The sequence below is a fragment of the Prunus mume genome, linkage group LG2 (genome assembly GCF_029339155.1).
Source record: "Prunus mume cultivar Tortuosa linkage group LG2, ASM2933915v1, whole genome shotgun sequence".
NCBI lineage: Eukaryota > Viridiplantae > Streptophyta > Magnoliopsida > Rosales > Rosaceae > Prunus > Prunus mume.
This window is the reverse complement of record NC_142699.1, coordinates 26,768,949-26,781,667: the sequence shown is the minus strand read 5'-3', so window position 1 is coordinate 26,781,667 and position 12,719 is coordinate 26,768,949. Positions and strand designations below refer to the sequence as shown.

General features: G+C 37.5%; 3 protein-coding genes across 4 annotated transcripts; 1 reads left to right on the top strand and 2 right to left on the bottom strand.

Annotated features, from left to right (window-relative positions):
• Nucleotides 1–1,560: 1,560 nt before the first annotated feature.
• Nucleotides 1,561–2,707, top strand: LOC103323994 (EPIDERMAL PATTERNING FACTOR-like protein 5). The gene is made up of 2 exons (XM_008226027.2): nucleotides 1,561–1,923; nucleotides 2,016–2,707. Exons 1-2 carry the CDS (start codon nucleotides 1,788–1,790, stop codon nucleotides 2,264–2,266), a joined length of 387 nt encoding a protein of 128 aa, XP_008224249.1. The 5' UTR covers nucleotides 1,561–1,787; the 3' UTR covers nucleotides 2,267–2,707.
• Nucleotides 2,708–6,318: 3,611 nt separating this feature from the next.
• Nucleotides 6,319–9,737, bottom strand: LOC103324188 (uncharacterized). 2 transcript variants are annotated; one of them, XM_089046793.1, is made up of 5 exons: nucleotides 9,411–9,737; nucleotides 8,264–8,382; nucleotides 7,986–8,103; nucleotides 7,740–7,892; nucleotides 6,319–6,730 (listed from the first exon to the last, which is right to left on the bottom strand). In XM_089046793.1, exons 2-5 carry the CDS (start codon nucleotides 8,269–8,271, stop codon nucleotides 6,524–6,526), a joined length of 486 nt encoding a protein of 161 aa, XP_088902919.1. In that variant the 5' UTR covers nucleotides 8,272–8,382; nucleotides 9,411–9,737; the 3' UTR covers nucleotides 6,319–6,523. The 2 variants fall into 2 exon arrangements, with proteins under 2 accessions (XP_088902919.1, XP_088902920.1); XM_089046794.1 differs by lacking the exon at nucleotides 9,411–9,737 and adding an exon at nucleotides 8,702–9,322.
• Nucleotides 9,738–10,139: 402 nt separating this feature from the next.
• On the bottom strand, nucleotides 10,140–12,192 carry CLH2 (chlorophyllase 2). The gene is made up of 2 exons (XM_008226028.3): nucleotides 11,831–12,192; nucleotides 10,140–10,922 (listed from the first exon to the last, which is right to left on the bottom strand). The coding sequence occupies exons 1-2, from the start codon at nucleotides 12,137–12,139 to the stop codon at nucleotides 10,242–10,244; spliced, it is 990 nt and encodes a 329-aa protein (XP_008224250.2). The 5' UTR covers nucleotides 12,140–12,192; the 3' UTR covers nucleotides 10,140–10,241.
• Nucleotides 12,193–12,719: the final 527 nt, after the last annotated feature.

Sequence of the window (12,719 nt, the reverse complement as noted above, 5' to 3'; positions counted from 1 at the left end):
GTTGCTTCCTGCCATGGGAAAAACCCTCATGTTAGTCCTGTTACTGTTTGAACACTAGGCCTCACCAACCCAAGAACCACTAAGGGCCCAACAGAGGCTAGGCCTAGTAGTTTTCCCCTCTGTTTTCCACTGTCTACACACATTAAGCTGCAAAACTTAATTTCTGGCAAAAATACAAGCTATGTCGGGAGAGGAGAATTGAACCTAGATCTCGAGCGCATAAGTAAATACTTTTTATTAGTTAAACTACAAGTCTCTTGTCAATTCTTTAATAAATTTTGTTTCCTTTAAATTCTCAACAACTTGCAAATTGATTAGTTTTCACAAAACCTTGGTGGATTGCCTTGTCCGACTAAAACCATGGCCTCTAGAAAGCAGCAAATCATTCTAGTCCTCTTATCCCAATGCGGCTATTTTTCTTTTTGTTGTTGCCTTAAATGCAACCAAACCCAAAACCCATCAAATCACTGAGCCAGATTCACCGACCCTTTACACGGTTACACTCTTCCTCCTCCTCCTCTCTCAGCTGCTCAGACCCTGAGAGAGAACCCGAGAGCTACCTGGCTAAGGATAGGCTATGGCAGGCAGGCCCGCACTTACAGAAAGATCATGGGGGTTCATTTAATACAACTGCTCCTTCCTCTATTAATTTCTCATTCTCTCATTTCACCAACAACAAAATAAATAAATAAAAGGGAAGAAACAAAGTGGCATGCATAATAAAAAGTTATAAAACAACAAAAATGTGTCCATGTGGGCCCTGTCCCCTGTACAAATGGGCCCCTCTCAGAATTCAATAGGCCTACCATGTTCGACGAGAGAGAGAGAGGCAATAATGGTGTGCATAGGGAGGGCATTAGGGTGAGGGTGGGTTCAGCCTTGACTCAGATGTTCCGTGTTCGTCCCGTACGAGACAGCATCCCATCCTCCCCCACACGGGTGCTCTGCTCTCATCCATTTTACCTCAAAACCCACCTTCTTTTCGAATTATTACATTTAAGCCACTATTCCTTCATTTTTCTTTCCTCCTCCTTTTGCATGCTTGCATTTGAAATTTTGTTACTCTCAGTCGCTTACGTGTGTAAATATTGTCTTGAAATTTTGTTACTCTCAGTCACTTACGTGTGTAAATATTTTTCAGACAATAGTTCATGTGGAGTTCGCTTCCTAGTCATATACACAACATGTAGCATGCTAATATATTGTTATTATGACCTGATCATTGTAATAATATGAGTAGATTCATAACACCTTGTTAATGTAAATTCATATAAATCACCATGTTAATAGGTCAGGTGAAGTCACTGTCACGTACAAAAATTTCTCATACCTAGATCTCGTTCATTGTTGGTCTGAAATATGTTCCCAACCATTTCACTATCTCAGTGGCATTGTAGTGAATATGGCTCCCAAGTTGGTCTCTGTTTCAACTCCACATCACAATCATTCAGGGCCTTACAGGGTCCCAGGACTCCACCCCTTAGCCAAACAATACAACAAAGCTAAGAAATCTCTCTCTCTCTGGTTTGATCTTTTGGGGACTGTGTTTTTGACTTAGACCACCCTCCCCACACGCTCACAAGTAAAAACTGCAATAACAATAATAAAAGCATCACCCCCCTCCCTCATTTCCCAATCTTCCTCTTCACTCTCCTTTTACATCATCATATTATTCATATTCATATATATCCTCTCTCTCTCTCTCTCTCTCTCTCTCTCTCTCTCTCTCAATATCGAACTTTCACAGCTGAGCCCAGTTGCTAACCTGCGCACCTCAACCTCAGGCGATGGGCGTACTGCGCCACCGCCACCGCCACCGCCGCCACCACCACCATTACATCAGGCTATCAACTCTCATCACAGCCTTCACTTTCCTCTTGTTCACCTCAGCCTCCTCAGCCATAACCAGTCAAACCCAACTCGGTAAGCAACTCAGAAGCAACCCCCTTTTTGAGTTTCCTTGACTCGTTGAGCAGTGACTCAGTTGTTGAGTTCAAACTTCAATGAATTTTCAGGTGGTGGGCATCATTCTCATCAGCAGCAGAAGCAGATAGAGGAATATCAAATTGGGTCGTCGGCATTGGAGCGAGTTGAGACTCAGAAGAGTCGGCTGGGTTCATCGCCACCGAGTTGCAGATCCAAGTGTGGAAGGTGCTCGCCTTGTAAGGCTGTCCACGTGCCCATTCAACCAGGTGTCTCTATACCTCTCGAGTACTATCCTGAAGCTTGGCGCTGCAAGTGTGGCAACAAACTCTTCATGCCTTAAAATTTTAATTATAATTAGAAACTAAAACTACTTGATTTATTAATTACACTTAAGTAAGTAGTACAGTCAAATATTTAAACACTGCACCTGATCTGATCTTTAGCTTCTCAATCCAAAAATCTGTCACTAATTATATTATTATTATTGTCAATTATTTCCCACTATTTGTTATCATTATATTCTTGTTAAACATGGCATGGGGCGACAAGTGAGAAGGTGTTGGAAATGTAACATTTTAGGTGTGGCTCTCAAGAGATCTCTCTATCTCTCTCTCTCTCTCTCTCTCTCTCTCTCTCTCTCTCTCTCTCTCTCTCTCTTGTTTTTGATGATGCATGGTAGATTTATATATATTTTTGTTTTTTAATTGAACTTTGCATCAATGCAAAGAGTTTAATTATTATGGGACAGAATGGAAGTGGAGGGCGTGAAATTAAAGACCAAGCTTCTTCTTCTTCTTCTTCTTCTTTCTTATCTCTCTGGCCTCTAAGCTTGTATGTAAGGGAGAAAGCGATGCTTCAGTTCATGGGGGAAATACAGCTGGGTTTTTTTTTTGAGTGTTTGGTTTTGTTTTTGTGTGTCTGTAGACTCTGTCTGTTAACAATTATGTGCTATTTAAGTACATGGGCTTTGATCCTTAATGTTTCTTACTATGTGATGTGTAATGAAAGAGATTGCACTCTCTGAAATCTGAATAGTGCTGAGATTGTCTGATACCAGTGATGAACTATTGATTTGTTGGTAGCATATATAGCATAGCATAGCATGCATCTATCTATCGTCATTATGGGTTTCATGTACAGCACCAAATATATTGCAACTATTATTTTTCAATTCACAACAACAATTTATGCGCATGTGAATCAAACATGGGTTTCCATTCTTATATATATATATATATATATATATATATATATATTACGAGCATAATGACATGTATTTTTTATGTTAAGAAAGATGGTGACATGTACGCCACCAATTTAATTAGTGGAACGATCCTATAGTAAGATGAAAGATTAGAAATTGCCCTTGTTCACGCTTGCATAAGCGACCGAACTTAACTCACACGTGCATAAGCGACCGAACTTAACTCACTCGTGCATAAGTGACTGAGCTTATCCCGGATGTTGGATGCTAGTAGCATACACATTACACAGTAGCCAAATTACCTTTTGAATTCTGTCTACAAAATAAAAGGTGAAAGACTATACGTATGATCTCTCTCGCTATCGAGGGGGATATGGATACGACAGCATTAACTTCTGTCTATGGAAAAATTGCTTTTCCTGCGTACCTTGTTGGCTGCTTTATTAATTTTGTTACCAAATCAGCTTGTCTTCATCCTCAGGTCTTGGATAAACACATTAATTACTCCCTTGGAAGTTAGATAGATGGTTCCATCCATCCATCTCTTGGTCTTGGTCAAATGTGGGTCAACTCCAATTTGTTAATGGCAGAGGCAGAGCCTGCCTGCAGATCCACAGCTGCTACTGCTTCCTTCACATGTGTGTGTGCATGCTCTCTGGGCCTCTGCCAATTTACCATTTGGTATCTAATAAGAGGCAAGTATTCGAAGATTAATTTCTCTGGGAAACAATAATTTTCCCAATCCATCCACCAATGGCTCTCTCTTTCTCTAACCTAATTTTCCAACTTTAAATTCTTTCTAAACAATAAAAGATAAATTTTGCCACAGCTTGCTTGTTTGACTTTTGTTTTTGTTTTTGGTTTTTATGGAAACTCTCAGATATATGTCGTATTATCTGATTATCCCATGGCTGCATGCATGCACTGTTTGACTTTGCAGTGGTTGGTGGACATTTGAACTCAAGTTTAATCACAAATTTCGGATTAACACTAACACTAAAATATGATCTTATTCTACTTAGAAAAACATTCTCTTCTCGGACAAATAATTATATTTTCAAGTTCTAACTTTAAATTTAATATCAGAAAATTAATGATCTAGATTCAGAGTCTAATGTTTGATGGGGGCAAGAACAAGAGAGATTTGATCACATGATGTTGGGTTTGGTGATTTTGGTGCAACCCAACATGCAAACCCAAATAAAAATGGTGTCGTTTTGTGGTCTGGTTAGTCTTTGCCACAAAAATCAGCACAAATTTATATGGGGCAAAGCCGTACATTATGCTGAAACCATCGCTTCACGAGGAGAGGAGAGGACCCCTGACATTTCAATTTCAAAAATATATTTATTTTTTTTTCTTTTTGTAATAATATTTTGAAGGAAACAGTAAGGTTTAATATTTCTGGATTAGGTGAGACATTTTGACAAAGAAAAAGAAGAGGGTGGGCCGGTGGCTCCAAAATACATTGAAAAATCAAAAGCTCAAGTGGTCTATGCTTCTGAGGTGTGGTCAGGTCAGAATGCCCATTCCCACGCACATGACCATTCCACCATCTTCTTCACTTTCTTTGGTTTCAGTTTCTGAACTACACAGACAGAGAAGAAAGAGAAGAGAGAAGAGTGAGAGAGGGAAAAAGGAGACAGTGAGTGAGGGATTAGGTTATTTTTCTTGGTGGAAGTGATATTTGATTTGACACAATTGTTTTGGTTGCTGGTATTGATTTAACATATCTTTTCTGCTTTAGGTCTTTAACCAAACTTCCATGGGAGAGCACATTCAGTCTTTTCTCCAGGAGCATTTTTTTTTTGTTACCAATAATTATTCCAACGGTAAGTTCATCTTGCACTCATTTACTCTATGAAATTGAAGTGGAAGAAGCGGAAGGTGCAGTCCTTATATTTTTATAGGGGAGGAATGTAGGACAATTTGTTTTAGGGTGTAATATATAACAGTTTTATTATTATTTATGATTAACTAAAGGTGACATTAGCAAGTGTTTATAGCTTATATGTGTATGGAAGAGAATATCTTGGGTCATTTTCACCTAAAAAAATATCTTAGGTCACGATGTCTGAGTGTACTGTCCGGCCACTCTCACAAGGCAGAAAAACTTATTTATAACGAGGATAACACTGTTTTCTTATCTTCAATATATGACAATGCGTGAAAAGTTATCTCACGTGTCATTGTGTTATTGATCGAAATAGAAAAAGTGTTATTCGTTACATGAAAGTTTTTCTCCTCATAAGAGAGTATAACTTCTTGCTTTTTGGTACCATTTGGCTTCACGTAAGTAAAACTCCTAATATAATCAGACGACATGATCATCAAAGTTATGAAAATTGTTCTACCATGCCCTTTAGCGACAAAAGCTCCACCATTACTCTTTTTAACTAAATTATTTTATCAATGAGTATATCATGTGACAATTAGCATCCTTCAAAAAGGAAAAAAAATCAATGATAACAATTCTTTTACGAACATGAATTCTAAAATTTTACATGATTCATCGCTTAATTTTCATATCCAGTCGGCTTATGATGAAAACATAGTTTAAGAATCATTGGGGTTTTTATCCTTTAAGATTTTGTCTGCAAATGTTTTACTTTTTAAGATGACAACACAACTTAAGACAAACAAAAAGAGATCGACAACACAACACATGATTCTTCTGGTGTGGATGTCCCGAGCACAATTATTTAGGTGTGTTGTGGATGTGGATCTATCATTTTTCAGTCTTCAAATTTCTTTTTTCAAAAGAGGTACAATTATAAGCCCGACACAATTGTTCTAGACCACATCAGTTTTCAGTTCAACGGGAAATTATTATTTGCAAATCAAATATAGTAATATACGGTGCCTGTCCTCATGCCCATCAGTTATTACTATCATGTCATAGAAATGGGAAAGCTAAGAAAAATTTGAGTGGATGAAGAATTAAACAGCTTGGCTACCTTCCACGTGTCTCATTTTTAATGGACCAGTGCTTAATCAAATATCGTACGTCATGTCGTCTTCATTTGGCGGGTTCTTGGTTCAGGGTTGCGTGAGTTGAAAATGGTTCAAACTTGAAATTGGTTTTGACTTTTCACCTTTGCTTGCAAAGCCTCAAGCTTTCTTGTTCGAGAATGGTGCGGGTCTCATTTGAACAGACCAAATGCATTAAGAATAAGGTAGAAGGCGAATGCAGAACAAAATACGTGCTCAATACCATAATCTCCCTCCTTCATTATCGCATGTACATGTAAAAACGAAAGGAAAGAATCACATAGAACATGATAAACTTGCTCTCAAACCTGCAAGTTCAAAAATTCATGTGTCTTCCAACATTGGTAACGGTATTGGAACGCTTTTGAACACAACTTTCTACGAAAAGATTAACGGCCAGTCCTAAGACCCATCCATTGTCTCCATTTCTTCCTCATTTTCTGGTTTCCCTTCATCGTTATCATTCTGGTCTTCAATTTTTTCCACATTTGTGGTTTTTGCATCATTTTCGACAGTCTTTGCTGGAGGATGAGGTGGAAACACCTCTACTACCAATTCTACCAGCTCTTCAACAGTATCTCCTAAACGCAAGTCACAATTCTCGATAAGCTGTGATACATCAAAAACAAAAAATTAAATAACAGAGCAAATCTGCAAATGAGTTGACATGTTCTAGAAATTAGAACAAACCAGGAACGTTACAATATTTTCTCTCCATTTACAAGTAGGAAAATCATATTAGGAGCCTTGGTATAGAGACAATGTGACCCTTGGTCATTGCACACAGTAAGATCAAGATAAAATACCTCCATCCAGACGCAAAATCTTAATGCAATCATATTCTTGAGGATTATTATATTATTATGTTTACATGAACGAAGATGTTGTGTATGCACCAAACACATGTTAATCCAGCGAGAGCTGAAATCTGACTCTCTCAGCATATAAAACAAAAAGACACACAAGACCATTCTACCATTTGGGAAGGAAAACGATTCCTTATAGACAGACATTAGAAATTTAGGCAGTCCATAAACCTTGTCAATTATTAAGTTACAGAATAAGGTAACTTTGTTTATGATCCCGACTTCTGACAGGTTCAACCTTAATTGCCAATGTCATGTTAACAATGATAATTAGGGGAATATCAGGCAGAGTTGATCATTTTCTGATATCACAAGTTACAGAAAAACAAAGAAATATATTGGCTACAGAGAAGGGAAAGAAAACACGGTACTACGCCAATGTTCTATCATACTAGAGAGTAATGTGAATCAGTAAATCCACGGTCAAGTACTAAAAATACAGCATTATGCTCCTCATCACTCATCATTATTCTCTACGCAAAATATAGTACATATAGTTTTTTTTTCCTATCCCAATTTAATACGGTTCCAAACCCACCCACAATGCAGGGTACAAACACAAACAAATTTGTTGCATAAACTGCATGATCCCATAAACCCAATACACAAAACATCACCAGCAAACACGGTAATGTACACAATCATAAATTTAAAAGAAACTGAAACTATAAAGACACATGCATCACAGTCATTAATAAAATCAATAAGCCACAACAGAAACAGATTAACAATAAAAAGTAGTTATAACAAACCGGGTAGATTCCAACAATGCTAGATGGCCTAGTGTTGATGATATTGAGCACCTCAGCTTCCGCAAGGTCATACTTCTTACACTTTTCCTTGAACTCATTGATATTCTCCGTTGTTTGATCACGAGCAGGAGTCCCAAACAAATAACCATAAACCTAAACAAGGAAAATAAACAATACATCAATCTTCACAACAAGGTTGAGTTAAAAACAAAATGTGGGTGGTGGAAACATAAACACCACTACAACCTTATTTTCTGATGGCGTTACGTCAGAAAAAACCCGTGCTGAATCTTCAGAAGCCCCTCGAGATTCTAGAAATTTAAGCACGTCGAAATTAGTAAGCACACCGGAATTAGCCTGTACTCTGCAAAAAAATTGGAATTTATAACATCCCCAACATTAGAAAAATAAATAAAGAAGAATTGTCTAGAAAGACTGAAAACAGACATTTATATAAAACTACCTCATCAGAAATAAGTAAAAGCAATAGGAATGAATAGCAAAAATAAAAGTTTAAGACATACATCTTCATCCCACTAAAAATCAGAGCTTCAGAACGATAAAAAACTGTTTAATAACAGAGTGTTTTGATACCCACAACGAGTCAGACGGTTCTCTGTTTTAATCTATTTCAGCAGAAGACCTATAACATAGAACAAACAAAAATTAAGTAATCAATAACGTTATTAGGAAAAAATTCATATAGAGAAGATGGATTAAGCACATTTGTGTGCTACCAAAAAGATTATGATTCATAAGTGTACTATATCCATGAAAGAGAATACGAATGCCTAGTTTGATAGCATGACTATAGTATTGTAGCCCAATATCAAAGTACTATCCGGGTGCAGATTATTGTGCTTTTAAAGTCTGATATTTTACACCCTACCCAATGAATTTCTATATTCTGTAAAGAAACCAAAACATCTTTTTTCAAGGTTAAAAGTTGGATTACAAAAAACCTGAGAGAACTTTCCATTCAAAGAGCAACATTAGAAAAGGGGATCCATGTTCCTAAGGACAGTAAGCAAACAATACATATCTGTCTGGTAAAGGGACCTTGCAAGCAAAGCAAACAATATTTGCCATGTAAAAATTCAAACTTGCAAAAATATACTGACAGCAAGCAAACAGTAGATACTGCTCAAAAGAAAATAATAAGGGCCTTTAATTACGCTTAAAGAAAAAAAACTTTTAAAACCCATTCTAACTTGGACCAAGAGAAATTCAAAAGCTCCACAATGAACAGACTATAAATGTACCCCAAAGTTCCAAGAGAAATTACCACTCGACGTGTACATGAGTAAGCACAAATTATCCTAGTTGCAATGCTCAAACAAAGTTTATATAATTTCAAACGGCAATAAGAAATTAGAAAGCTATTGAAAGACCACCAGAAAAATAAGAAGTAACAAGAATGAAGCGACTGAACCATTGCAGACTTTTGGTTGCTGAGAAAAACTAAAGACGAAGAAATGGAATTTTACAACAGCCTTTTCAAAACCAAGTCCATCAAAATTCCCACTTAATTTTTCGTTTTCCCGAGATTTCTCAGCTACCAAACAGGACCCAAAATCAACCCCCAGCAGATGCAGGAAGTCACAAGCCAAAGTTTTTTAAACAAAAAGTAAAGAAATTTTCTTAGTAAACTTGGATAATAGCGGAACTCACCGATTCAGAGAAGACAATCATTAGACACCAGAAAAACCCAACTTATATAACACTAAAACAACTGTGTTTCAGTATTTTCAGAGCCAGAATGCCAACAACAACAACTGCTATGAAATCGAAGGCCTTTGTATCCCTGCAGGCTGCAACTACCTCAGTATTTTCTCAACTATAATTTCTAAAAGAATCGATAAAGACGATGGGGTGGGCAGGGAGAATGGCTGCTAGGTGGAGGTGAGAGAGGCGGCGAGCTGAGAGAAAGGGAGGAGGAGGGTGCGTGCGTTGGGTTTTTTATTTTTTATTTTTTCTTTAAAGTTTTCTCATTTCAAAATTCAAGCCCCATCGTCTTTATATAATGGTATTGGGCCAGGCCTTCACCATGTTTCTAAGGAACTTTTAGTTTTTGGGCTTAACAAAATAATCCATTAGTTTTTGTGAAAATCCAACAAACTCTTTTGCAGAGCAAATAGTTTCTGGTGCATCATAAGATTTTACAGTGGCCAACAGGATCTAGCACAGTGAAAAAGGGTCTTGACTTGCCAACCGGAAACTCAGGTGCGAATCCTCATGACATTATAGTTGTGTGTGTGTGTGAGAAATCCTCATCTCTTGTAGTTTAGACTATGACTTATACTAAAAAAATCAAAGATTTTACAATGGTCTTTGCATTACTTTCAAATTCAGAAAGCTAAATATAATTACTTAATTGAAGCTTCCGTGTGAGATTTATAATGGAGCAAACTGAGCAAGTAACATATATAAAGAAATTAAGTTTGTTTTGGGAAACTACAGCTTAATCTTTTTCTATTGCTTTTTGAACACAGCTCCTAAACTTCATAAATTAAATTTAACAATTTGAAGCTCTACTGGCACAGTCTCATCAAGCCCATCTTTTATAGCCGTTAAGTGGCTACTATCACCTTCTAAATAAGCTTGAAGGAATGCAACCACAACCCCTCCAACAAACTTCCTCATGGGTTCCCTTGACTTCCCATTTTTGCACACACAGTATGTAGATTTCCCTCTGATCCCCTTGGTTTCATCATCCAGCATATCAAGATGACCATAATCCTTTGCCACAAAATAACATGCTGGTTTTTGGCATTCGTTGAAGAAGTCCTCATGGTTAACACCTTTTGGAGCACAAGGAGGGAACAGAGGGTTCCTTTTCACCTCACCCAAACCAGAACCAATCACCATCACTGCCATATCAAGATCAAATGAATGAGGAACATAGGTTAGTACTGGTGGAGGGGTTTGTTTCCCTTTGTCCATTCCATCAACTGGGTCAATGCCTATTAAGGCTGAAAACTTCCGATTAGTGTTTCCTTCTTTCCCTAATGCTAGTGCAAAAGAGACTTTGCCTCCACGGCTGTGGCCGGCAAGTGCTAGCTTGCTTAGATTTGCCTGAACATGGGGTGGAAGCAAGAACTGAAGTCCTTCAGATAACCAATTTGTTATTGCCGCTGTAGACTTGATCTCACCTGTTGAATCTGGTCCAGCTATTGTATATAACTGTTGAACACATAGAACATTTGCTTATCAATAAGGCAGAGTTAGAGGCAATTTTATTTATACATCTAGCTTTTTATAAAGGTACAGTAATATTAATGTCTGCTCCAATCTCTGTAGTTTAATTTTAAGAAGCACAATATCAGCACAAAAATACAAGCCAAACTGGAAATTTTAGTCTTTCATGTTATATGTACAGCATCTCAATGTGAATGAGAGTTGTTCTCTCAACTCAGCCACTTCTAGTATATTGTTAAGGAAAAGGAATATCAGACTTGAAATAGACTCACTGGCAAAAAACAAGAAGGGTCAGTATTTAGACCCCAAGCATATCTGATAAGGACTGAGCCACTTGGGTATTTTCAGTTCATACAATGCCAATCAAAACATGCCATTTTGTCAAGCACTGAAAATGAAAGCTCAGTGACTCACATATTTTGCTTTTGTTACTTGAAAACTTGGTTGGTGCCCAACAAGACAGCACAAGCCTCTGTTAGATGTGGACATATACACCATTAACCTTGCAGACTAAGGCAATCACTGAAAATAACTTAAAGCAAAACTTGCAGATGATAACCTCAAGAAATACACAAGCAACATGAACTCACATAATGTTTGATCATGAATATCAATATGTGGACTATCTCTTCAAATGATAAGTCACAATAATTCATATCCAAACCCAATAAGATAATTGGAAACCATGGAAAGTTAGTATATACGCTAACAAGAGATAAACCAAAATTGAAAGTCATTGATTTGAACATAAAAACAATAATAAGACCACCATCACCATACTGTTTAATTGATTATCAAAGAGAGATATGAAAAATTCTGAGTCATATATGTATAATTACAATTTATAAATGTGCATCTAAGTGAGAGAGAGAGAGAGAGAGAGAGAGCCTAGCCTGAGGGGCAACGACAATGAAGCCATGAGAAGCGATGTGTTGGATAAGCTGAGAGTAGAAAGAGTTGGAGAGAAGGTAACCATGGAGGAGCAGCAAGAGAGGGAATTCTCCAGCTTCACAAGGCATGCCAATCAGAAGAGGCTTTGGAGGTGGAACTGGAATATTTGAGGACTTGGTGCTGCATGTAGTCTCTGGTTCAGCTCTTTGGAGCACCACCTTGTATTTTCCAATCTCAAAAACGACATTTGTAGCAGCAGTGCTAGCAACTGAAGAAGAGGAAGTGGAGGAGGACATGACTGTCATGAGCATCAAACTTTTTTTTTCGTTTCTTTTTGCAGGCTACATAGGATAAGTTACATTGATCTTTTCTGGCATTAATTTATAGCCTCACATCACATTTGGCAAAGCATATGACTACTACTTCATATTGGTTTCAAAGTCAATAGGTCCAAGGGTTTAGGCCCCATGAATTTGGTCCATTGGGCTTAAATCTATTGTGGGTTAAGCTGGGCTATTACTTTCGTGGGATAGGTGCTGTGTCACTTTGGTTGTTGTGCCTCTATGTATTACTTTCATGCCCAAAGTGGCATGAACATGAGATGAGTACAGCTAAGTTGGTATGTCAAAACCTCGTTTGAATTGGAAAGCTCCTAAACATGCAAGGAGATTGGCATAACGAAGGGCTACCAAACATTTTTACGCATATGAACAGAACCAGCACACAATGACCATACATTTAGAGATACAATTTGTTTGCTTAGAAGAAGTAGCAAACGTACCAACTAGTAATTAGTTGGAAGATATCTCAAGTCCGAATTCCCCATCACCACTAATCAAAGAAAAAGGAAAAACAACTAGCGAAATACTATCAAAACATGCAAAACTCCCC